At 48.5% G+C, this 26,281-nt stretch overlaps 7 protein-coding genes across 7 annotated transcripts; 3 read left to right on the top strand and 4 right to left on the bottom strand.

Annotated features, from left to right (window-relative positions):
* Positions 1-604: 604 nt before the first annotated feature.
* UCRPA7_5865 (putative peptidase family m20 protein) lies at positions 605-1,711 on the bottom strand (the record flags this gene model as incomplete). The annotated part of the gene is made up of 2 exons (XM_007918409.1): positions 605-1,097; positions 1,164-1,711. The coding sequence occupies 2 exons, from the start codon at positions 1,709-1,711 to the stop codon at positions 605-607; spliced, it is 1,041 nt and encodes a 346-aa protein (XP_007916600.1).
* A 5,001-nt stretch (positions 1,712-6,712) lies between these two features.
* UCRPA7_5864 (putative high-affinity nicotinic acid transporter protein) lies at positions 6,713-8,607 on the bottom strand (the record flags this gene model as incomplete). The annotated part of the gene is made up of 8 exons (XM_007918408.1): positions 6,713-7,030; positions 7,101-7,144; positions 7,197-7,474; positions 7,533-7,853; positions 7,921-8,070; positions 8,125-8,304; positions 8,374-8,426; positions 8,482-8,607. 8 exons carry the CDS (start codon positions 8,605-8,607, stop codon positions 6,713-6,715), a joined length of 1,470 nt encoding a protein of 489 aa, XP_007916599.1.
* Positions 8,608-9,168: 561 nt separating this feature from the next.
* UCRPA7_5863 (putative 5-oxoprolinase protein) lies at positions 9,169-13,356 on the top strand (the record flags this gene model as incomplete). The annotated part of the gene is made up of 5 exons (XM_007918407.1): positions 9,169-9,236; positions 9,323-11,510; positions 11,561-11,873; positions 11,925-12,427; positions 12,478-13,356. The coding sequence occupies 5 exons, from the start codon at positions 9,169-9,171 to the stop codon at positions 13,354-13,356; spliced, it is 3,951 nt and encodes a 1,316-aa protein (XP_007916598.1).
* Positions 13,357-14,877: 1,521 nt separating this feature from the next.
* Positions 14,878-16,431, bottom strand: UCRPA7_5862 (putative major facilitator superfamily transporter protein; the record flags this gene model as incomplete). Its single annotated transcript, XM_007918406.1, has 1 exon — positions 14,878-16,431. The coding sequence occupies one exon, from the start codon at positions 16,429-16,431 to the stop codon at positions 14,878-14,880; it is 1,554 nt and encodes a 517-aa protein (XP_007916597.1).
* A 1,275-nt stretch (positions 16,432-17,706) lies between these two features.
* UCRPA7_5861 (putative isocitrate dehydrogenase protein) lies at positions 17,707-18,949 on the top strand (the record flags this gene model as incomplete). The annotated part of the gene is made up of 2 exons (XM_007918405.1): positions 17,707-18,475; positions 18,540-18,949. 2 exons carry the CDS (start codon positions 17,707-17,709, stop codon positions 18,947-18,949), a joined length of 1,179 nt encoding a protein of 392 aa, XP_007916596.1.
* A 1,021-nt stretch (positions 18,950-19,970) lies between these two features.
* Positions 19,971-21,110, top strand: UCRPA7_5860 (putative phosphoenolpyruvate phosphomutase protein; the record flags this gene model as incomplete). Its single annotated transcript, XM_007918404.1, has 1 exon — positions 19,971-21,110. One exon carries the CDS (start codon positions 19,971-19,973, stop codon positions 21,108-21,110), a length of 1,140 nt encoding a protein of 379 aa, XP_007916595.1.
* A 1,406-nt stretch (positions 21,111-22,516) lies between these two features.
* UCRPA7_5859 (hypothetical protein) lies at positions 22,517-23,278 on the bottom strand (the record flags this gene model as incomplete). The annotated part of the gene is made up of 1 exon (XM_007918403.1): positions 22,517-23,278. The coding sequence occupies one exon, from the start codon at positions 23,276-23,278 to the stop codon at positions 22,517-22,519; it is 762 nt and encodes a 253-aa protein (XP_007916594.1).
* Between the last annotated feature and the right edge of the window lie 3,003 nt (positions 23,279-26,281).

Raw genomic sequence — 26,281 nt, 5'->3', positions numbered from 1 at the left:
GACGCTCTTTGTGGACCTTAGCCGCAAGACACAGCAACCGGCGAAATTCATTACTGTCGATGGCGGGCGTTGAGACTGGCTAAAATTAAGGTCTAAAAGAGCGCCTAGAATTGTTTACAAATTGACGCAAAATCCTTCTCCCCCCGACAAATGCATTCATTGCGCGGCCGCTCGAGTCAGACTGCGCTTCATGGTATTATGATCTGCTCTAGAGCTCAATTGAATTATACTAGAAAAGAGGAAGAAGAAGGCCTACAAGAAAAATCATTAAATCAGGAGTACGTTCTGTATCAACAACAACCTAAGCGGGAGACTGTTTGTTTAAGGGGGTTGTCAATGCATAAACTGATTAACGCAGCAAGTTGGTGTTCTTGTCTAGGTTGTTTGATTAAATTGTGCCACTATCAGGGATACTCTAGGGAAGTTTGTATTTCAGAATAGAGGTGAAATTTTGAGAAAATTCAAATTCGAATTACAGCATTGATGATGATTCTTTTTGTAACAAATGTAGTTTACCATTCAGCAGACTACTGACCCGTCCAATCGCTAATGGGGATCACTGAACATCGCCTTCCAAATATCATTTTAGCTCCTTGTATTTCATTCAAAGGAAATGTAGTACCAGCTTTTTGTACACGGAGACACTTTCGATCAGCTCGTCAATTTTAACATGCTCCTCTTTACCGTGTGCAAACAATATGGAGCCGGGACCATAGAGGACTTTGTTATGAGATCCCTTCAGTCGGGGAACATCCGTGCCGTAGCTCACCGGAGCTGATTTGAAGCCTTCAATATTCCAGTCAAGTAGAGTTTCATTGTATTCGAAATTGAACTTCAGCTCGACATCTGAGAATTGAGAAACAATAGCCGAAACTTTGGACTTGATAAGAGGTAGATCGGCGGCAACTCGGACCGCGCAGAGAGCCTTTGCAGAAGGAGCGAGAATGTTGTAACCCTCGCCACCTTCAATTTTGCCGATATTGAAAGTTGATGGACCTAGTAGGTCAGAATGCGGCCAGCTCTCTTCCTCAAGTTTGCTCAGGACCTTAAGTAAAGTGGATGTCGCGCTCTTTCCACGATGAGGATATCCAGAATGGCTGCATGGTCCAGTATTAGATAAAGAGGTGAATACATTGGAATATATAGGAATATCACAAGCTCACCATGCTTTCCCGCTCGCTGTCAGCTCAAAGACGACGTGCCCCTTGTGACCCTTTGCCAGTTTTCCTTCAGTAGGTTCTCCGAAGATGATGGACTCCCATGTTAAGCCAAGGTCATTTGCAGCAAGCATTCCAGGGCCGCCTTTCTCTTCTCCAACAACAAATAGGAGGCTGAGATCGCCTTCCTTCACTTTACCCTGCTCCTGTAGCTCCTTAGCTGCCCATATCATAGCAGCTAATGGGCCCTGGTCATCACATGCGCCACGACCCCATACAATTCCTGCATCAAGGTCGAGTTCGAGGGGAATGTGCGGCGGCACGGTGTCCATATGAGATGTGAGCATAACGCGGGTTTTGCGGGTCGAACCAAGATAGGCGTAGACATTATAGCGATTAGAGCCAGGGTGAATTGCGACGCGCTCAACCGTCCAGCCCAGGTTCTGTAGATACTTCTCTAGAAATATACCGACCTCAAGTTCTTGCTCGCTGGTACTGGGAATGGAGATCATTTGACCCAGGAGATCTACCACAGGGTGGACTGAAGACGTCATGTCGAAAGAGGTGATTGTGGCCGAATGAGAACTCGAGGGTAGACTAATGCTATCTAATGACAATAATTGTATATGAGAACGCTTAGAATTTCTGGAAGCAAATAACTCTCAATTCATGTCGAAGTTGAACAAGATGGGGTCCAGCTAGGCAGCAGATACTCCCAGGTTCGGCACGCGGCTGAGCGGACCGATACAGATAGCCTTATTGGCGGCTTGGTTTTGGCCATCGCAATCGGTCGTCAAGACATTGGCATCTTTCAGGGGACTATGTTGAGTAAGGATCCTAAAGCCTAACATGTGGGCGTTGTGACTGGTGCCGGCGTACCGGCGTATCTCGTACTATCCGGACCTCGGTGATGTGGGGGTGTCTGGTCGATCGGCAAGTTTGTCCGATCGGTCGCCTCCGATCTCCGGGCTACCCTCCGATCCGGATCCGTGGTGATCGTAATCGCAAGATCATGCATATCTTTGATTACATTATCGGGCAACATATCGAATGGCCGAAACGGCACTGTTTGGGCCAGCTTGTCTGAAATTGTGACTACGCGCTGGCAAATTGTAACTGTCGTATCACCAAGCAACATTGCCAGAGCAAACAGCTAGATTTTACATGTCAAGATGGGCAGTGTGACTGAAGGCCGTGAAAAACCAACTATTCTCCTCATTGAATCCACTGTGCGCGAGGTCGACCCTGTGCAATGGAGTCGCATACAGTCTAGATTTAACATTATCAACTACGACTGCAAGGATGCTGATGAGTTCTGCGAACGCCTGGCACCTGGTGGCCCATACTCAAAGATTGATGCCATAGTTCGCGTCGGATGGTTGAAAGCCGGACCTTTTGCCTCCCACCTGCTCTTCCGGGGACGAGCTATAGATGCATACCCAGAGTCACTCAAACTTATATGTTGCACAGGGCATGGCTACGATGCAGCAGATATTGATGCGTTGACCAAGAAGGGCATTTTGTACGCAAATACCCCTGATACTTGCACCGAGGCGGTTGCCAATACGGCGTTGCACTTGATTCTAAACACATTTCGATACTTCACAATGGCAGAGCGCTCTGTGAGAACTGAAAGGTGGTTGGATAGTAGGCAACTCGGACCGGTAGCAGTAGATCCAGTAGACCAGATACTAGGCATCGTTGGGATGGGAGATATTGGGGTTTCCATCGCCAGAAAGGCGGCGTTGGGGCTGAGCATGAAGGTGAGCATCACAGTGGACCTGAGAGAAATACTCAACGAGTCTAATTTTTATTTCTAGATTCACTACCACAATAGAAAACCTCGCGAGGATCTAGACAAAGTCCTACCAGTTGAGGCCGTGTATCATGAGTCACTGGACTCGTTATTGAAGGTGGCGGATTGCATTTGCCTAGCTTGTCCCTTGACGCCGGAGACGCAGAGTATGCTCTCTACGAAACAATTTGCTATGGCGAAAGAAGGAGGCACGCGCATCGTCAACATTGCACGAGGTGGCCTTATTGACGAAGAAGCACTTCTTGAAGCTATCAAGGCTGGCAAAGTCCTGGGAGTAGGCTTAGATGTCCACGCGAACGAACCAGGAGTGAACCCAGCCTTGAAGGAAAACTACTGGACAACACTTCTACCACATATTGGCGTTTGTTCCAGAACTAGTTGGCTCAACTTCGACAAAAAGTCCCTGCGCAATGTGGAGGAATACTTTTACGGGGATAGGAGCAAGATATACGCTGTCAATGTTGTAGATTAATGCACGAGGGATTCATCATCTTTTCATATGGCAGGATCTCATCACTCATAAATTAGATACAAGGATGTGCGCCGCGAAACAGCCTAGAAGTTAGGGAATGTCTCAATATCCCACGCCAAAGAAGAAATTCCCATCTCGTTACTTGTGATTCCGAAAGCAGAAGGACTTAGCTCATCGCATGGTTGCTCGAGAAAATCTCGCAGGAATGGACCTTCTAATAGCGTAGATGAAGTTGGTGACATCTCACCACCGGGGGTGGCTTCGGCTAGAATCACCTCCGAGGGTCGTACCGCGTCATGAGCTCCAGCGCGTGCGCTATTAGGAACTACATGTGCAGCGAAGGTACCAGCAGCTGTCACATATCCTTTCTCCGGTCCTAAGCCTTGGACGCCACATATGGTATCCAAATCTCTCTTCAGCGAGACTAGTCTCTCACACATCTCTTGAGCGGGGAGATTTCCATCGTCGGCCATAGATTGAAGGAGTTGTAGTGCTAGATCAATGGAGTTGCTATCTGTGCTGTTCGGATTGAGAATATTTGACACGAGTAGTACAGTTGTGCTGGAAAATATGTAGTGTGAGTCGAAATACCCGAAAGTGGCGATGGCACCGTCGACCCAAAGCTGTTTGAGAAGTCTGTTCGTTGCCCGCGCAGCGTATATGCATGCTTCACTAAGAGCGATCGTCATTGGCGACAGCGGTTTCGCGGGACCCTCTGAGCCCTGGGGGCTAGTCCCTGAAAGACGGACATAATTCTTGAATACAAAAAGGAGGACGGGCCTCGTAGTAAGTATCACGCACTGATGAGAGTCAGTTGATGGTTGTGTATAAGTGTTCTAGAGACATTACCTGATTGAATTGTAACCTCAGTGATGCAACCGATCGCGAGGCATAGGGCGGTGTCTTGCTGTGATCGAGTCTCAGTTCCGCCGGTAACGTAGCGTCCCACTCTTTTAGACTTGTCAAAATTCTGTGAATATTACTGATAAACGTGTTCTCGTTCGGCCTGTGAATCTTGTAGGTATGATCGAGCAGAGATCCGGTTATACGAGCTAGACGTATGGTTGCGACTAGCTGTGAAGCATCAACGAACTCCTCTTGTTCCTCCAAAGTGAGGCCGTCTGGAGACGGCAAGGGAGCATCAATCTCGTCATCTTTGATCATCACTGGATGGCCAAGTTTTGAGCTGTACAGCCGATCAAAAGTGTAGACAGTCCACCAGACACGTCGCCGGTTCTCTATCTCAAAAGGCGGCATATTAGGATCGTATGTAATATTTCGATGAAGTCCCATGGCCACGCTGAGGCGCAGAGCAATACCTGCGTACGTATATGCGCTGTTTTTGCGATTTAAGGCATGAGAGTAGAATGACTAGCTTTCATCAGAATGTGAAGACTGCAACATCTCAGATTACATACTATTAGAAGCAAGGTTTCGATGTACTCAATATCAGGCTCCTCGTATAGCTCCCGGAACAGCGACATAGCCTGAAGAAAGAACTCTGTTCCCGGAACGACTCTGTGTCCCTCATTCGACATCGCTGTCTTCCTCAAGTAGAGCTCGCCTAAGGCGAGAACGACGAACATTCTACAGAGGAAGGTTGGATCAGCTTCTGAAGGAGCAGCATAGACCTGATCAATCTTCTGCACAAAAGACTTTTTCTTAACCAGATGATAGTCATTACCAACGAATCTAAGAACAACCTGCACCAGCATGGTTGCATAGGTGTGGCTTGGTAGGTGGAAGTCCGTGGTTATCACCCTTTGTAGTGTGGGATGCTTGAATACGGTAACATGCTGTGGAGGCACGGGTGCTGAATCCGCGACATGATGTCGCAGGATATCAGTGAATGCAAAACAAGCCGCCGCGCCCACATAAACAGGTCGTGAATTTGACGGTTCGCCGCCCCGGCGTTCAATGACTGGGTTTACGATATTGGCTTTTGCCACATCTTCCTCATCCTCACCCAAACCACTAGCTGCGTCATCTAGTTGACCGCCGGCCTGGACAATGCTGGGTGTTGTGTGAAAGCTATTGCGATAGAGCTGTTCCTTCTCTACTTCGAGTTGTCTGATATAGCTGTATGTGAGATCGTATCAGTCCATCATTGAACAACATATCCGCGCGATTTCGTGCGACTACAGGAGGAAACAAGGCATATTAAAAAAAACAGGGTGCAACAGTAGGCTGACTAGGTTTCAAAGTAATTTGACGCACCTCTGCGAGACCATAACCTTCTTCTCGCGAGCAGGATAGATACACTCCGTTGCCTTGTTCGATCTTATGCAACCCCGGCAAGGGTTTCCTCTAGAGCACTTGATCTTTTGTGAATGGCACCTGAGGCAGGCAACTCCGCCACGCCGCAGTCGTTTCGGGGCCGGCGAGCCGGGACCGTCATTTGGTGGAGTTGACATGCTTTCTGTTCGCCGGTGCTTTGTTTCTGGAACAGACTACAAGTTGGAGGAGGAACAGATCGGTCTGCGACATGCGAGGCAGATCAATGAGTAGAAGCCGGTTCTCCAGCCCCTGTGATAAGATGTATGGATTCCTGCTAGAATGCAGCTAGCATGGAATACCCCAGAAATACGTCGTGAGGAACGAGTAATCTTGCTATAACATTATACTATTACCTGATTTTTGTGGAGATGGGCCAAAGATAGGATTCTGGCCAGTCATGTGGAAAGCGGAGACAGATAAGAAAGATCGGCCATTGCACGCCGAGTAAGCTGAGTTACCAAGAGTCTCAGAGGTATCCACAGCTCTCTTTGCCGACTCGACTACGCTATGCATTACCAATTTACCGCACGCAAACACTAATTGCCTAGCCCACAATACTTGTCGAGCGAGCTGTAAAGAGACGCGTCGATAGACAATAGAACTCAATACAAATCCACCAGCACATGGTCTCGATCAGGTTCACCTCTGCTCGATTATGATGTAGTACATTCTGTGCGCGTGCATTGATGCGCATTGATGCGACCAAGGACTGGCTTGTGTGCTAGACATAAGCGAACATCCAATCGCTAATTCAAAACATGGCCTTCCAAGACGAAGCACTTTGCTGAAGTGTAGATAATTAACTGTAGTTACGTGCTAGGCAGCCTTTATGAACCAAGGCTTGTTGCGCTAATCATCACGTTTGGCATGCCTCTATATGTGAATCACCATTCTCTTTGCCTGCCTTTTGTTGCCTCAGCCTTCAATCCGCCTCAACGCCCTGGCCCCTATAAGTCCTGGCTTGAGGGCCTGTCTTCTCGCATGATATTCTTACAAGCTGTATTTAAAGTGTACATCATAGTCGCCCTTCTCCGGTTGATGGGGTAGCGGATTACCCTCTTGCTCCGCAATCAAGATTTTCTTCGCACGCTTCTTGTTGACAATGTGCATACCGATCATCAACACCGCAACGCACACAACCGCAAGAGCCGCGAGTCCCATGGCAATAGAAATTCCGGGAATGTAACGAGGCTTGTCGGCAGTAACAAAGATCTGTCCAACGGCAACGCCAGCGGTATTGCCCAACGTGAGCGAGCCACCGACCATAGTCGCGCGCTTGAAATGTTGAGCAGCGTTGTCGCTGAGCCACTGTAGACACATACTTGTTAGTAACTGGACTTATGTGATGGATCGTATTCCTGAACACCCGAGAACTTACCATCATACTCATTCCAGTAGTTGGGTAGATACCCATAACTGCGACTGAAGGGCATAATTAGCTCAAATCCAGCTTGTTCATTGACTAAGTACTTACTGAAGCATGCGAAGTAGCGAACACCAAGGCTGTCAACCGAAATCAACATTGCGTAACCCACAATGAGACATATCAACGGCCCACCAATCCAATATCCACGGTTGGCAGTTCGATCAGACATGTAGGCGGTGAAAAGGAAGGTTATCAAGCCCCATACGTAGATGGGCACAGTCATGAGGTTGGCATGGTAAGAGGTGTAGCCGAGACCATTAACGATGGCAGGAAGGAAAGTCGTGAAGCCATAAAGAGAGATGTCGACACTGAATTGGAAGATCCAGCTGGTCATGCCGTTAGCCTGAGAATCAGAGCAGGCTACGTTAGGGGAGGTGCACTTACAAAGCATACCACTTCGGGTCTGTCAACCCGTTGACCACAGCTTTCCAGGAGAACTCTTCGTCTATTCCCCAGTGCGGCTCGAGCTCGTATCGCAACTTCATCATTTCCTTCTCTTCTGGTGTCAAGAACCAAGCCTCTCGAGGCGACTCAGGGAATAACCAATAGAATAGAGGTGCAATGATAATAGTCAAGATTCCTTCAATTATAAAAAGTGCGCGCCACGACGAAAAAGAAGTTCCGGTGTGAATCTGGGTAAGGCCATATGCGAAGATGCCACCGAACGCGCTGGCGATAGCGCTGAAAGCAAAGATGATTGAGGACCTAGAATATATCATAAGAATCTTGGTGTTTGCCAAACTGAGAGCGTATTTGTTGGGTTACTCCTTACCTCTTTCCTCGCTCTGACTTCTTGTAGATAAGGCCGAGGTAGACATTGATGCATGGAATCAACCCAGCTTCGAAGAAACCAATGAGCAGACGGCAGGCGTAAAGACCTTGCCAGTTCTGAACGAAGCCAGTACCAAGACAAACGGCACCCCTAAACAGGTTGATTTAGCAAGCTGAAAAATACTCAATTGGATGGTCGTCTTACCAGGCCAAGCAGCAGAAACTCAGCAAGTGCTTGGGACCAATAATTTTGAGAAGCACAGCAACTGGTCCCTCAAAAGGAACATAAGTTGCATAAAGAAGCGTAACAGCTGTGCCATATTGATTTCCAACGAGACCGAGGTCGGCCGGAAGACCTGCAATTTGAGCGTTGCCAATGTTGCTCCTACATTGTGTCAGCAACGTAAAACGTGAAAACCCCCTCACCAAGCACTAAGGAATCAAGTCTCCTCACCTGTCAAGATTCGCCAACATATAGAGCACGCCCAATCCACCAACAGCCCATAACTGTTACCTGGTGTCAGAATTTTCACGAAAATGAAATGAGAATAAGCGCTCGTACATCGAACTTCCTCATCATCTTTGCCTCCTTAACCGGATCGATGTAAGCGACCACGGGAGTTTCGCTTGGGTCGCTCTGGGACGCTGGTTGGTTCACCATGCCCACCTCCTTTGTGTCTCTCTCCATGGCTGGGGGTTTTCGGAGGAACAGCAACTGCAAGACAGGAACTTGTTGGCTGGGATGTTTCAATTGCAACCTTGCTGATCTCTTCTCATCCTTCCTCGCTGGATGTTGTCATGATTTATCGTCGCGCGAGCCTTGGAACATCAGCAGGAGCCCCTGGCATCCAACATGATCGGTCAGTGATGCCGGTAAGGTAAATAGATCAACAACTGTGCATGACACGAGTCGCGGGCGGTACCGTAGCCCAACCAGTCGATCCACAGCAGCGCCACGAGATAAGATTGGGCCCACCGAGATATGATATTCCCCACAGGGTCCGATAGGGACCGGACCCGCTCAACGATCGGCTTCAATTGCCGGGGATACTTGGAGATTAGTCGGCCATCGCGATGCTCGGTCGGCGTGGAATATGGCCGGTTGCAATCGGGCACGCAATCGGACCCCTCTTACCGATCATCGTATGGTTTATATGACCTCGCGCAGCTTTAAAGTATGTGGTCTTAGAATGAGAGATTGCGGTGATAAGACAAGCCTTGTAATTTCGAAGTTCACCTTTGAACGAAAATGCCGTCGGTAATTGCAGAAGAGGGCATTCGCATTGCCATCGACAGGGGAGGCACATTCTGTGACTTGTAGGTATCATTCCCGTGGGAGCATGGGCCACATCTGGGCACCGCCTCTCATTCGGCCCAAGCGCATTTCTAACCAAGTTTGATAGCTGGGCGCGAATCCCTGGTCAAACCAAGGACCTTGTCTTCAAACTCTTGTCAGTATGCCCGGACGAATATGACGATGCTCCCACGGAGGGAATCCGTCGCATTCTCGAGACGGCGACTGGCTCGCCGATCCCGAGAGGCACCCCTCTAGACCTCACTCCCGTCGAGAGTATCCGCATGGGCACAACAGTGGCCACAAATGCCCTCCTGGAACGCAAAGGCGAGCGGGTAGCCTTGCTTATAACTAAGGGCTTCGGCGATCTACTCCTGATCGGAAACCAGGCACGGCCGAAGCTCTTCGATTTAGCGATTCAGAAGCTTGACAAGCTATATGAGAAAGTCGTTGAAGTAGATGAGAGAATTACCGTTGAAGGAGCTTCAGAACTACCAGAGCCATTGGCAGTCAGCGTTGATGAAGACCCGAACCTATTTTACGGAGTTAATGGGGAGGTTTTGCGATGCCTGAAGAAGCCAGACCTGGATGCAGTGGCGAAAGATCTAAAAGCTCTTTGGGAAGAGGGCTATAGGAGTGTTGCTATTGCGCTGATGCACTCATACAACTTCCCGGACCATGAGTTGTCACTGGGTGAAGTCGCACGTAAGATCGGTTTCAAAGTATCTCTTTCATCCCAGTTGCAGAGCATGATAAACATCGTGCCACGGGCGCAATCTGCCACGGCTGATGCCTATCTATCACCAATCACCGAAGCTTATCTACAAAGCTTCCGAAAAGGATTCAAAGGAGAATTGGAGGATGAGAACGGAAACAAATTACTGCTTTCACAATCTCACGGCGGTCTTGTGAAATTCAGCGAGTTCACGGGATTGAGAGCTATTCTTTCAGGCCCGGCAGGTGGTGTCATCGGTTATGCGAAAACATGCTACGATGCCACTGACGCGACTCCTGTTCTTGGCTTTGACATGGGTGGAACGAGTACAGATGTGTCCCGTTACGGGGGTACACTTGAGCACGTCTTCGAAGCTACTATTGCCGAAGTCCCAATACAATGCCCCCAGCTTGACGTAAACACTGTTGCTGCTGGCGGTGGTTCTATTTTGTTTTGGACCAACGGCCTCTTCAAGGTTGGCCCTGACTCCGCTGGCGCATATCCTGGCCCGGCTTGCTACGGTAATGGCGGCCCTCTCACCATTACGGATGCCAACTGTTTCCTGGGGCGAATCCTTCCTCAATATTTCCCACGCAAACTCGACATCGATACTGTGCAGCGCAAGTTTCTGGAGCTTACAGAGACCGTGAACAAGGAGAAACATGGCAAAGACAAATTAACTCCTGAAGAAGTTGCTATGGGCTTCATTCACGTGGCCAATGCTACTATGGCACGTCCTATCAGAAGTCTTAGCGAAGGGAGAGGCTTTGAAGCTTCTGCTCACAACCTTGCCTGCTTTGGTGGTGCTGGCGGCCAGCACGCTGTAGCCATCGCGAGAGATCTTGGTATCAGTCGAGTCTTGATCCACCGACTGTCGAGTATTCTCTCAGCATTTGGCATGGCTCTCGCTGATATCGTCATCGAGAAGCAGGAGCCGGAAGCACTCACATATGGACCCGAAGCCACTGATCGCCTTGCAAAGCGATTCGAATCACTCTCGGCTCGCGCAGTAGAGGATCTGAAAGCGCAAGGAATACCATCTCATCGAGTCGCCCATGAGAAGTTCCTTAACATGAGATACAGAGGAAGTGACACAGCTCTCATGATCATGGAGCCTGCAGGTGGCGATTATGCTGCTGCATTTGTTGAGAGGCATCAACGCGAATTTGGCTTCGTCCAGCAGAGAGATGTTCTCGTCGATGATGTGCGCGTTCGAAGCATAGGAAAAGCAATGGAGCTACCTATCTCTAATCCATTCGATCAACTTGTCAAGGCCGGCGAATACCCATATGTTGAAGCGACCAGCGCAAAGACACACAAGATTTACTTCGAGCGTGGGTGGGTGGATACACCCGTCTTCCATCTAACCAACCTTCCAAAGAGGAGCAAGGTCAAGGGACCTGCTGTAATTTTCGATGAGACACAAACCATTATACTCGATCAAGCTAGTGAAGCAATCGTTCTTGACGAGCATTTAGTTGTTGACTTGGTGTTGACAAAGGAGGATACGAAGTTTACAGGAGAGGTTGACCCCATCAAGCTTTCTGTTTTTGGTCATCGTCTCATGTCCGTTGCGGAACAGGTATGTTACACAACATGCACATATGTTCTCATCACTGACGATCTTGATAGATGGGCCGAACACTCCAAAAAACCTCAATTTCTACTAACATCAAGGAGAGACTGGACTACTCTTGTGCGGTTTTCTCCGCAGCTGGCGGACTTGTCGCTAACGCACCACATATTCCTGGTCACCTGGGCTCTATGAGCACTGGAATTAGGTATCAAGCAAAGAAGTATGGCAAAGACTTGAAACCGGGAGATGTTATTCTTTCAAACCACCCTTGTGCGGGAGGCACGCATCTGCCAGATCTTACAGTCATCACACCAGTGTTTGATAACGACGAGAACCCTACCGAGATCATGTTCTTCGTCGCCAATAGAGGTATGTATGCAATGTCACTTAAAGAAAGATCAATCACACTAACTTCTATAGGTCATCATGCGGATATTGGCGGAATTCTAGCCGGGTCCATGCCTCCTAACTCGACGGAGCTTTGGCAGGAGGGTGCGGCTATTGAATCCTTCAAACTTGTCAAGAATGGCGTATTTGACGAAGAAGGTTTGATTGAGGAGCTATACATCAAACCTGCCCAATATCCCGGCTGCAGTGGCACAAGAACTCTGCGCGACAATATCGCAGATCTCAAGGCGTCTGTCGCTGCCAATAACAGGGGCATCTATTTGATCCAGGAACTAGCCCGGCAGTATACTTGGCCGGTTGTACAATTCTATATGGAGGCTATCCAAAAGAACGCCGAGGATGCGGTGAGAGCTTTACTGAAGCAGCTCAGTGTTCGCTTCCGTGGCCATCCCTTAAAGGCCGTAGACTATATGGATGATGGGACTCCCCTGGCATTGACGGTCACTATCAACAGTGAGGATGGTTCTGCGAAGTTTGACTTCACAGGAACTGGTCCTGAAGCCCTAAACAATCTGGTATGATAACTCGCAATTACTATAAATGGCCTGACTAACACTTTATCTAGAACACACCATCTGCTGTCATGTTTTCTGGAATCATCTATTGCTTACGTTGCATGGTGTCCGCCGATATCCCTCTCAACCAGGGATGCCTGGCCCCCATCGAGGTCTACTGCCCCCCTAATACCCTTCTCTCACCTAGCCTCAAGGCTGCTACCGTGGGATCGAACGTCGAGACCTCTCAACGGATAGTAGACCTGATTCTGAAGGCATTCCGCGTCTCTGGAGCCAGCCAGGGCACGTGTAATAATCTCACATTCGGATACGGCGGCACTGACGAGAATGGTGAGATTGTCAAAGGATTTGGCTACTACGAAACCATTGCAGGCGGTTCTGGAGCAGGTCCAACCTGGGATGGGCAGTCTGGTGTTCACACAAACATCACCAATACTCGCATTACAGACCCGGAAATGTTTGAGAAACGTTACCCAGTTCTTCTCAATGAATTCTCTATTCGCAAGGGTAGTGGTGGACTTGGCCGCAGGCGTGGCGGTGACGGGTGCGTCCGTGATATAGAAATTCGACGGCCGCTGCAGGTTAGCATACTCTCGGAGCGGCGGGTGATTCCCCCGTATGGCATGGCCGGCGGTGGTGAGGGAGGACGCGGCGTCAACCTCTGGATACGAAAAGACGAATCTGATGGGACGGTTCGATCCATCAGTTTAGGAGGCAAAGCTACTGTTGCAATGAATGCCGGTGATCGGATCATCATCAAGACTCCAGGAGGCGGAGGTTATGGTTTTAGCCCGGACATGGTGGATGGCTTCATACCAGAAGATGAAGAGATTGTGCAGAATGGCCATGTTAATGGAAATGGTTTCGCCCATGTGCCTCGAGCAGGAGGAAGTGTGGCAAACAGGGAGAACATGGCTGTATCAAACTAAACAGGGGCAAAAAAGCATTGCATAGTTATTTCAAGCCCATCAAATTCTAATACCATAAGTCAAAATTATTGTTGGCTCCCTCCTGAATCACAGACGAAAAGCAACCTCTCCAGGTGCTATTTCCGTCTTGGGACATGAGCCACCTGCGCTTTGACCTGAGCCACGACTGAGCATTGCGAGATCTAACCTGAGCAACTGACCGATTTCGGAGAAGCCGGATTTGACGTCCGTCTAAAGTTGCCTTGCTCTGAACACTTCGAGTCTAGTTCTGATACGAGGTCCTACTCTGCTACAAAGACTGGGCTGTTATAAGTGGATTAACTTCGTCATAGGTGTAGATGCTCGCCTTCTGCCTGATCGATAGCGTAATAATATCAGCTTACGAGCAATTTCTGACTCACTAAAATGTTTATGACGGGGAAATAAGAGCCCACCTCAGTCCCTAATTATATGCTAAGCTTACTTTAAGCTTGTTTCACAATGTGCCTCATGATAGGTATACTTGAAGTAAGCTTTTAGTTTGTTACAGCTGGCCGGCTAATATAGTAGTAGTATCTAGAGAAAGGCGGATAAGTATATACTAGTCCTATCTGAAAACTATATTTGCATTTTATTTGATCTGACTTAGGGTATCAGAAATACTTATCAAATGAGACATACGTGTTCCGGTTCAGTCATGAGGCCTAGATACTATTAAGATAATGTCTAGAAGGGCATGATGTCGCTGAAGGCGAGCCTACGCACAGCGATGCAGTAGTAGGAAACACAATACGCATAGATGCTGCTCTAAGACATCTATCTGGAGACACTGTAGTCTACATGCCATCTGGTCACGACTTAGCCGTAGCTACGAAAGATATGTATCTCTTGTTATCTCTGCAAAATTTTATTTGACAGAGATACAATTAGCCAAAATAAGGAGGTGAAGATAGTAGTGAAATAATGTCTTTATTTACTGTCGCTAGAACGATTAAGGAGCTATACTAGAAAGTTCTTTTCTTATATCAAGATTCTATATACTGTAGAGACTGAGGAATAAGCTACTGATATATGATAGATGAAGAATTGAGTGGGCAAATAGCTGAAATTTCCCTTTTCAAGCCTTTGATACTGTAGTAGTATACTAGTAACCTCTTCCTTATAGCTTTAGATACGACTCTTTTGATAAGAAAATTTACAAAATATAATGAAGCTTAGGTTAGGCTGTAACTATACTTAGTTATTGTAACTACATTATCTATCTTAGAAACTAGCTATAATAGAAGCCAGGCTGCTTAAGCTACTATATTTAGATTGTAAAGATCGCTAATTGTGAACATCGTCACAACTTAAAACAATAAGTGGAACTTATAATGTAGGGTTGCTATGTAGGCTGCTACTGTCTTACCTAGTTTTGGATTGACTGTAATGGTGTGCTACAACCCGCCTGCAGCCTGCAGCGGCTTCCTCCGCAAGTAGGCGCTTGAACCCCGGGCGTTGCCCCTTTTACATTCAACAACCAAAGCAGTAACAGGATCTGGTCTAGACCTTGGCGTGGGTATCCTGTATTACTCCCTCCGTCTGATGGTTTTCTGTTGGATCATCTTTCTTCTCGTCTCCATTCAGGACAGTGTCAGGTACGAAATAACACCCCAAGAGACATATTGCCACTAGAGGTGCGAGCATGATGAAGACTGCGCGAATGCCGCGCATCTCGGCATCCAGGATCTCGTTCTCCCATTCCAAGTCAGCGGGGTCCCCCCGTTCCCATGTCCCACTCAAGACTTTCGATTGAACAGTCAATGGCATTCCCGCCGGAAGTGCTGCTTGGGTGACGGCGTATTTGATGGCTGTCGACGATGCCATGCCAAAGACGGATCCAAGCATGCGCATCAGGTTCCGCACGGAGGTTGCTACAGCGCGGTCTTCTTTCCTGGACAGCGCTTGCAAGGCGACGAGCGCCGGTTGTAGGACGAAGCCGATACCTATGCCTTCGATGGCGAGCACCACTGCATAAACAGCCACAGAGGTATTCAGTGAGAAAATGATCTTGAGGCCCGCGCCCAGGGTCCATAGTGCCATTCCCATGTACAAAACGGGCCCATATCTCGCCTGCTTGCGCATGATTGGACCGGAAGCTATCCCAGCAAGACTCTGGAGCAGTAGTAGAGGAAGCACGAGAGCTGCGCTCTGCAGGGCGGAATAGCCGCGGACCTGTTGAAAGTAGATAGGTAGAAAGTATATGTCGACCTGCCACACGGAGTTGTAGAGGGCACTCTGTAGCATGATTACAGCTGTGGGTGTCTGGGTAAAGAGCCGCAGCGGAACGATAGGAATCCGGGCAAATCGCTGCTCAATGACAGCTAAGACGACAAAGGCAAAGCCGCCTATTGAAAGCATCGAGATTACCAGAGCGCTGTTCCAGGGAAAGATGCTACCCCCAGAGTTGATCGGAACTAAGACAAGGACTACAGCAGTCACGGCAGCAAAAAGACCGAGCCAGTCGATCTTGGCCAGCTTTTCGCGCCAGCTGCCTGTGACTGGCTTGAGCGGGAGGGCCACTAACATGATGAAGAGGCAAGCTGCAGCGAGAATTGGCGGTACCCAGAAGATCCATCGCCAACTTTCGCCGTTGGCCTTGTCCCCGTTTATGAAGGCGGCTGCCAGGAAGGGGCCAGCGCCGGCACCAAGTCCGATTGCGCCGCTCAGCATGCCCTGGTACTTCCCGCGTTCCCTGAGGCTGACCAGATCACTGACGGTGATCTGGACAAGCGAACTGATGCCGCCGCCTCCTACACCGCTGAGCGAACGACATACGTACAACCAAGTGATGTTTTGGGCAAAGCCGCACAAGATGTCGCCTATAATCAGGCAGGCTATCGATGCTAGCAAGACTGGTTTGCGGCCAAAGATATCAGAGAGTCGGCCGTACAGAGCTTGGAAGCATGTTTGGCCCATCAAATAGGCGGTACCAGCCCAGGTGATGCTGCTTCCCGCGTTTAGTGACCGAGAGATGGCTGGTAATGCCGTAGCGACAGAGTTGATGTCGAGAGTCGAGATGAAATAAATGACTGCAAGGCAGAGGTAAGCTGTCATGAGCCGTCTGAATGGTAGGCGCGACGTTTGATCCTCAAGCAACACCTTGCTGTTCTGCTCGTCCGCGGCATCGTGGCCCGGCTCATCTGAATTTGGGACTGTGTCCAGTGCTGCACTCTTTTCAGACGAGATCGGCATCGTCGCCCGAGGTACAGGCATGGGTTCGAGTTCGTCAGATTTACGGGGAGTAGGGATTTGGGCTGACGGCGGCTCTGCTCCGACATCGTTGGGCTCCGGTCGAGCAGGTGGAATAGCCGATACCGTCATGTTCGTAAGTTCCGATTGAGCACAATGTGCGTTATTGCAGCGGGAAAATATTTGGAGAACACGATATTCCGTAGCAAGAGGAGATAGCAATCAACAACGTTGTATCTATGCAAGTATCTATGCAAGCGAGGCGGCCAATACCTTGAAATCAGAACAACGGATTCTGCGAATGTGGCCAGTCAGGATTGCACCACGCCCACCTCGAGAGATATTACTCAGCATCGACTGGCTCGGCAGACAGGGAAAGTGAGGGACGGTCTGAACCCCCGGTCATCTACACGTGTACTGTGTGCACTCTCCGTCCCGGGTCAACCCTCCCGGAGGCAAAGACGCGGGTACCACATCACAAGTTTATCGCTTGTCTATCTTGCATAGTTAGACTCCAGCGGAAATGCACGCTGCATTTCCGCGGCAGCTCCCGCTTGTTGTTTGATACTCGTCTCGGAGTATTACTGAAGAGCGTCATATGCAGACCAGATTGTGCAAGTCGAATTCATCATAAGATTCGTGCATGTGAGACACACCAAAAGATTAAAGTGGGGGTCACACGATTGTGAGTGTCGCGTGCTCAGCTGCCAAAGTTGGAGGTGATTTGCAGATCATTGGCGATATATTGATAGTCCCGTTACTATGGCTATCATTTTATCGAGTAAACGAAATACATGCCTCTTCTCGTTACTGTAATATCACTTCATCGGTTGATTCGAAATACATGTCTCTCGTCGTACTGTTGTATGGATAGGTGGCGGTATAATAGGTCTACTCTCTTTGAGCCCATGCCTTGTCGTACACATTATTCTGTGTATATATGTCTATCTACCCTCCAGGCCAGAGGCATCTTGATAGCACTAGACTTACAACATACTTTGTCATGTCAGTTTGAATATCAGAAAAGTCGAAATTGCACGCAATGTCCGCCGCAACCAAGATCCAGGCAAGTCGGACTCAAATACCAGATGGGTGGTAGGAACCTAACAGCCACATCAGGTCAAGTCACCTCTTGTCGAGATGAATGGCGACGAGATGACACGGGTCATCTGGGCTGAGATCAAGCAACGCTTCATCTATCCCTTCCTGGATATTGACCTGAAGTACTTCGATCTAGGCCTGCCAAATCGGAATGACACCGATGACCAAATCGTCTACGACGCCGCCGCGGCCATCAAGCAATACGGCGTCGGCGTCAAATGCGCCACCATCAGTCCTGATGCTGGCCGAGTCAAGGAGTTCAACCTCAAGCAACGCTGGCCGTCGGCCAACGGCATCATCCGTAATTACTTCGGTGGCACCGTGTTTCGCGAGCCCATCATCATCTCTTCGGTTAAGCCCTATGTTTCCGGGTGGACACGGCCAATCGTCGTGGGACGCCACGCGTACGGCGACCAGTACAAGGGGCAAGACTTCATAGTTCCTGGGCCAGGCACTCTGGAACTTGTCTACACGCCTACGGTGGGTGAACCTACACACATCAACGTCTTCAAGTACGAAGGCAGTGGTATCGCCCAAGCTCAGCCCAACACGGATGTCTCGATTCGTGACTTTGCCCACGTCAGCTTTAAATATGCGCTGAGCAGAGGTCTGCCGCTGTATCTAGCCACCAAGGATACAGTCATGAAGAAATACGACGGTCGTTTTCGCGACATATTCCAGGAGATCTACGAGGCCGAGTATGAGGATCAATTCAAGAAAGCCGGAATCTCCTACATTCACAGACTTATTGACGACATGGTCGCCTATATGATCAAGAGTCAAGGCGGCTTCATCATCTCGCTGAAGAGTGAGTCAATCCCCGCCCCCTGGTCTCTTTCGCATACACCGAGCTAATATGTGCCTAAATGTAGATTACGACGGCGACGTACAGTCTGACATCGTGGCCCAGGGATTCGGATCACTTGGCTTGATGACGAGCGTTTTGACAACGCCTGACGACAACGCATTCGAGGCCGAAGCGGCTCACGGCACCGTGACTAGGCATTTCCGTGAGTATCAGAAGGGCAATCCGACATCGACAAACCCAATCGCGAGCATCTTTGCTTGGACGCGTGGTCTCAAACGACGAGGGACTATTGATGTCACGCCCGAGGTTGTAGCATTTGCTGAGAGCTTGGAAAGAGCTTGTATTGAGACTGTTGAAATCGACGGTGTTTTGACTAAGGATCTCGCTGTAGTTGCGGGTAGAGGAGATGAGTTTGTCAACACTGAGGAGTTCTTGGACGCCATAGAGCGGAGACTCAAGCTCATCTTAGCCTAGTCTATGGTTTTCTTAGGCTACATTTGTATCGTATATTCTACCTTTGTGAGAGTCAGACTTCGCCCACTCATAATTACCTAGCTAAAGCAGTTTCTAAAGCCAACACAATGGCAGCACGTACTGAGGCAACCAACCATCAGAACACTCAAGATAGAGCTCAATTCAGACACCCCAAGTCCATCCTTTGCCGCAAGGAATTTTTACTGCCACGAAACTCAGTTCATCGTAGGAGTTCATTCGACATAGAAATATTCGCCATAACGGGGTTTCAGTTCAAGACAGTTCCAACATTCCTGAGAAGGATTTTTTTTGTGTAACTTCACGTCAGATAACGGCAAGCATCTATATGCACCGACGTTAACAACCTTCCGAGACGAGCCAGTGGGGCCGGTCGGTACAATGGATGCCGCGAGCAAAGTAAGCGTTGTCATGGCAAGTGTTGCCATGTATGAATCGCGTCAGATGCAGGCTGACACTGCTCATATGCAGGATCTGCAAGATTGTGACGGACTTGCGGCGACTAGAGTAGAGCTTATCGTGTAAAAGCTGTTCTTGCTCTTTTTAGGAAGTCGGTCACACGACCTCGACGGCCGCCCTCATATGATGTACCTTATCATGATGCAGTAAGAAGGGTTCGATTTACAGGAATGAAGCAACTACCGACAGGCACGGTTCGCGGGGATTTTGCCTCATTTGATAGGACTTACATGACGTGGTTTGGCACAAGTAATGTTGAGCCGAGCAAAGCGATGGATGCCTGAACCATAATGATATCAACGGTGCTCAAGATGCAAGTAGACTCATTATGGCGACAGAGCCCGAGATCGGGAGCTCGAGTACCATAGAGGTTTTCGCTGATTATGTTACACAGAGTCCACCATATGAATATCGAGAGATGTATATTAAGGGGTCTCTGAAGTCCTAGACTGTACAATAGAAAGATCCAAACTTGCTGTAGACAAGCTCCACAACATATTCGTCACGTCAACTTATCTGCTATCTTACATCTCACACCGAGAAGATGTCCATCTCCGTCAATACATCGTTGGCCAAGAACAACGGGCGCATACGCCTTTTAGAAGCCCATGATCGCGCTTCGAAAGAAGTCATCCGAAGAACAGTCAGCAAGGATGGCAAGAGCTTTCACGGCTTTTGGATCAGTGGCTTGACTCAGACCACGCACCTTGGTATTCCTGACACTGAGATCATCTCGCCTTTGAAACGAGCGTCCTTGTTCAATTTCGATGACCATTTGTACGAAAACGACAAACGTCCACTTTGCGCAGCTTTCGATGCTGACAGCGGTGGCGCTTTGACTGATATCCCGGCACTTGTTGCCATCCTTGCGATCAAGGGAGTTTCGATGATCATCATCGAAGACAAGGCCTTGACGGAGCCGGGAAAGAAGGTCAACTCGCTGAAGGAGACCTCCGGTTCTCAGTTACAGGCTGATCCTCACAAGTTTGTCAAAACGCTGAAAGCTTTCAAATTAGCTTCAGTCGGCAGGGACATGCTCGTCACAGCCAGAATTGAAAGTCTGACTACCCGCATCGCCAAGAAGGACCCAGTTGAGGAACAAGCTTCCATTCAGGCAGCGCTTCAAGATGCGCAGGAGCGTGCTGCTATCTATAAAGAAGGCGGGGCAGATGCCATCATGATCCATAGCAAAGCCAAGGAGCCCGATGAGATCCTCAGTTTTCTTCGAGCTTTCCGAGCCCACGATAACGCGACGCCGTTGGTAGTGGTGCCGACGACATACTCCAGAACAGCGCGCACCACTCTGTACGACGCAGGTGCTAACGTCATCATCTACGCGAACCATCTCATCCGTGCCAGAATCAAGGCTGTGGCTCCCGTAACAGACAAACTGCTAGATGAGAAACCCACCCTTTTCGCAAATGAGACCGAGCTGCGCGCGTGTGTGGATGCCCAAAACTACGCACACCTCCTCAATAGGTTGACGGAAAAGATTCTGGCAGGCACTGGTGACAAAAAGGCTGAGGAATATCGTGCTTTGGCTGAGCGCCATGCGATCGAGAACATGAAGACTGTTGTTCAAGACCTTGTTGATGGCGACCTAGCGGGGTGCGAAGGCGACCACCGTATCATTCCTGTGACAGAGCTGTTAAAGATCAACGCTCGTCAAGTGTCTGTGGGCTAAGAATGTTCTTATAACTACGTGGCTTTTTTTAATAGCCTTTATGTTGATGTTTCAATCGTTTGCCCTTTTCATTTGAGAGTAGACAATGCTGTAAGGAGTAAATATAGTTGGTTTCATCCTCAGAGAGGAATAACACACATCCTACATTGAAAACACAATTATTATCGTATGGTACCCTCGACATTCACTCAAAAGAGCGTCCTAGGCGACTTCCATCACAAACGAATTACTCACAGCACAAACAGAAAGATCCTCTTCCAGAAGCTACCTCAGGTTCACAGCCCAGAGTCAATTTGATTCAACACCGTTTTGCCCGTAAACGTCGCCCAATCTCTGCAAGTATAAGCCATGATACTTGGAATGTACAAATGAGCAATATCAGCAGGTCTCTCCATAATAGTGACGTAGAGACCTCCCAAGACGTGCCACGCGATATGGCAATGCAGCAGCCAGGCACCAGGATCGTCCGCCGTGATCTGCAACACAAGGAACCCTCCGGCAGAAAGGATCTGCACGTCTCTCCTCTAAGAATTCGAAGGATTGACCACAGTTCCGTCCCAGCTGCCGGTCCCGACGTTCAGAACGAACATGTTGTGGCCGTACAGGTGGATAGGATGTGAGAGAAACCCGGGGTTGGTGAGGTAGATCCGGATGCTGGAGTTGGAACCAAAGTTGTAGACGTTCCATTGAGGACTGTTAGGATACGAATTGTTGCCAATGTTCATGGTCCAAACCCAATTTCCTGATGCGTTCTGGCCGAACTCGATGTCTATGTCCTCTGTTGTAGGTGGAGCTGGATCTGGAGTAATTGGGAACCATTCTATCGGCGCTTACAGGCAATTGTGCGCCGGTGTTGGTGAAACGTTTGAGGCTGTATCAACAGCTCTTGAAAATCCCGTATTGGCGAGTCAAGTAGAACACATAGCTTTTGTAAGACTCTTACGGTTCGTTCTGCGGTCTTTCACTAACATCCGAAAAAGGGCTCAGTAGACAGTGTCAGCTTTAGTTCGCACATTGCTGAACTTACACGTGAAACAGAAAATCTCAAAAGTGAGATTAAAACTGCGCATGGAAGGCTAAAGCTGAGACGGTTTTGCGAGGCGCTCTTGAGAGCGATGTCAAAGCCATCAGCCAAAGGTGCGAATCTCTCGAAAAGCTACTAGATCAGTCTCAGAAAGAGCTGATGTCTCTGAGAAGACTGCTGCTTGCTACGCTAGGGGGATAAATAAAATGTATCTAGTACTAGAGGAGATGTGCGAAAGTGATGTCGTGCCTCCATCAAAATCGAGGGTGGAAGTTATAACGCGAAGACCAATCGATTGAACGTATCACTCAAATCTCCAAAAGCTAATCATAACACAAAGATCTATCCTGGAGCGGCCCCTCTATCCAAGGTCGATTGCATGCTAAGCACGTTTTCTTCGAGTCTTCTTTTGCCCGCTCGAAGCTTTCTTGACCTGATACTCCTTGACTTTCTTAGCGCTCACATGAGGTCTCTCCAGCCAAGTAGATTTCGTGGCAGACCGTGCACCATCCCATTGCGCTGTCCACCTGACGAGATATTCGATGGTGTGAGGTCCCTTCTTTTCTTTGAGCACTTCAACGAACTGGTTGCCTGTATAGCTCGCCTTGAATAACTGAATATCGATGTCGCTCAGGTTTTCCGGCGGCTCCCACGTATTCTTATTGTGCGGAAAGCCTTCCCACTTTACCAGGTATCGGACCGTGCCATCTTTCTTCGGCCAAACAGCAAGTATGGTCTCGACAGTCCAGATATTGTCCGCCTTGTCAATAGCGACTGGTTCTTGTGTCGTACCTTGGTCTCCGAGAAGCGCACCTGATACTGTCAAATTCTCGTGCTCCGGTCCAGCCCCTGAGTCAGCTTTGCCATCCTCGTTGCCTTGCTCACTTGCTGCCGAAGCTGTGTTGTATGTGTCTTGAAGTTGTGGGTCAATCATCTCACCCAGATGATCCAGTCGTGCCTGTGAACAGACATCGAAGTGAATCGGATTAATACCGTCGGCTGCCACCTCAGAGTATTCCAATGTTGTCTCGGCCTGGTCGACATTGTAAAACTCCTCAAGGCTTTCGAACTCATCACTGCATATGGAGGAGAGAGGTGAGTCATATTCTTGACAAGGATCGGGCAGAAACTCATCACTGAACATGGAAGACAGAGGGGAGTTATGCTTTCCGGAGTATTCAGATAATGCTGAGTTCGAGGCTTCAGTGTGGTGAAGAGGCTTCGATAATCGCCCTGAAGTCTGGCTTGAACCCCATTTATCTGTGTATTGTTTCGTAACATCAAGAAAGGTGTACTCTGGTGGTATTGGGCAGTGGTCGTAGTCAAGCTTGGTTGAAAGCTTTTGTTTCTTCCGTTTCGGTTCCGGGAGCCTTGAATTATTCTCGTATGGATGTTTCCTCTCTTGGCCCCCTTCTGCCGGTATTTCGCCCCTATGTATATCGAGGCAGTGGTATCTCAGCTTATTCATGATTTCGAACATAGGAAGATCGCGATGGCGGGGATGAGGACATTTGGATCGGTTCTCCTGGAGATATCGAGTAAAACATTCTTGTCTGTGTTTTATCCATTTAATCCGACACGGGAATTCCTGAGCTGGGCCTGAGGAAAGCAGCGGCTTTGACTAACTACGTTGGGACATCAGTGAGGTAGTGTTTCGTCTGTGACTCCTTACACATTGACGGTGGTGAATAGCTATCTAGAAAGCGACATCGTGAGCATGACCCGAGACTATCACATACTCAAGAAATTTAAATTGATACAATGTCTGTTGAGATGAGTCAAAGTAAATACACTGGACCATTAAAGAACAATGAGTTCTCATATTAGCAACAAGCTGATTAATACCTGTCAAATAACAAGTCCGGTGCGGGCCCCGATTTAATTGGTGGAGTGAGTCAACATCGCCGGTGATCGGCTTCGAGAACCGGGACAGATAAGTAGTCATATTCATAGTCGTTTTATGATCACAACAAAACTAGAGCCTCTGACCATTTCATCAAGGTTGAATGAGGCTAAAAGGCCAAAGTACACCAAGACAATGGGAGTTTCAATCTTTTCAGGTCTCAAGCAGATCCCGTACGATGAGGCATATACAGTCTTACAAGCGTTTAATCAAGATCCGTCTCCGGAGAAAATAACCCTTGGTGCAGGAGTCTATCGAGACGATAATGCGAAACCATGGACTCTGCCATCTGTGAAAATGGTAATTCATCACGAATAGAACGAGGCAAGACATATGGCGACTGATTACTACAGGCAATGTCTCGTATACCGGACAACCATGATTACCTCCCACAGAACGGCTTTCCTGAGTTTCTGACTGTTGCGCGACAACTTCTGTTTGGGCCACTGACTCAAGAACTATCCCCCCGAATTGCATCTATTCAAACAATTGCGGGGACCGGAGCTTGCCATGTCGGAACAGAACTGGTGGCCAAGAAGCTTAAGCCAAAGAACGTATGGATCGCGAACCCTACGTGGATAAACCATTCTCTCATGTGGACTGTGAACGCCCCTGAGATTGCTCAACAATTCTATCCTTACTATGACGCCGATGATATGGCATTCGACTTTAAAGGGTTTCTTGCAGCATTGAAGAACGCCGAAAGGGGGGATGTGGTAATTCTGCAGGCATGTGCACATAACCCAACGGGACTTGACCCTTCAACAGAGCAGTGGGAAGCCATTGCCGATTTGTTCGAGGAAAAGGGACTTGTACCGTTCTTTGACTGCGCATAGTGAGTTATCTGTCCGCTTTTCGACCTATTGTCTGATGATATCGCGCAAACTAACCTGCACTTTAACTAAAGCCAGGGCTTTGCATCTGGGGATCCCGATGCGGATGCTTGGGCTATTCGCCACTTTGCCGGTCGTAAGAACATGGAACTCTGTGTAGCACAGTCTTTCAGCAAGAACATTGGGCCTTTACGGTGAGCGTATCGGAGCTTTCCACCTCCTGGTCGCCGACCCATTCATCATTCCTGCTGCACAGACCCAGCTTGTCAGGATCATACGATCTGAAGTCTCCTGCAGTGTGTCATTTGCAGCACGTGTTGTAGCTGCGGTCTTGACAGAAGAAGATCTCAAGCAGCAGTGGAGAGAGGATTTGAATACAATGAGCACACGAATGAAAACAATGAGGCAGGCTCTTAAAGACGAACTCGAGAAGCTGGGAACGCCTGGAAAATGGGGACATGTCACAAGTCAGGTGAGTTGCCAATGCCGCTTTTGTTTGAATGACTGTAGAAAAGAAAAAAGAGAGGAGTGATACGCGTGCTGACGAAAGCTTGATTACAAGATTGGCATGTTTTCTTACACCGGTCTATCGGAAAAACAATCCAAAGCGATGGCAGAAAAACATCATATTTATATGCTCTCCAATGGAAGAATATCAATCCCCGGATGTATGTACATTGATAAAATATGCAAATGCATGCAAATGCATTTGACTAACAGCTATGTTACTAGTGAATCCGTCTAACGTAGCAAAAGTTGCAGCAGCAATAGACGATGTGGTCAGGTTTGTGGTTGATCAGTAGATGGATTTCTCTATATTCCAACAGATGATCAGATTATTCTTATTTGAGAGATTGCCAATTCTAGACCCTAAATATATACGTCATTATGCTTAATTCACGATTGCAATGTTCTTTGCAAATAAAGCAAGGAGAATGATTGGCTTGTCTCTCAGGCACATGAGGATGTCTCAACACCACCTTGCCTCCTGAACTACGGCGATCCCAATGCAAGGTAATCGGTGCTCGAGTTATTTTAAGTCGCACGAAGGCAGAGCCTTCATTGAAAAAATGTTCACACAATTGATAAATTTCTGTCCATTCAGCATCCTACTGCCCAGGTCGCCAAATTGTTGGGCTCAACAGTTTGGACACAATGTAAGGAGTAGATGGTGACGCATAAGACTTTGAGATTTTGTACGGGCTTTTCGGAGCCGCAAATTTGTTCCTGTACGTCATAGCTCGGATCTATGCTTCAAGTTCAAGATTATAATTAGCAGTCTACTGGGGACCTGCATAGTCGACAGAGTGGCAATCTCCATTCTTATTACTCCATAGATCCACGAGGCCTAGCCACAAATTCACGATACTCACCTGCAACTATGTCAGAAGCGCCAGGGAGTTTCCGAGGA

The sequence above is a fragment of the Phaeoacremonium minimum genome (genome assembly GCF_000392275.1).
Source record: "Phaeoacremonium minimum UCRPA7 unplaced genomic scaffold PA7_03_scaffold_435, whole genome shotgun sequence".
NCBI lineage: Eukaryota > Fungi > Ascomycota > Sordariomycetes > Togniniales > Togniniaceae > Phaeoacremonium > Phaeoacremonium minimum.
This window is presented reverse-complemented; position numbering and strand designations above follow the sequence as displayed.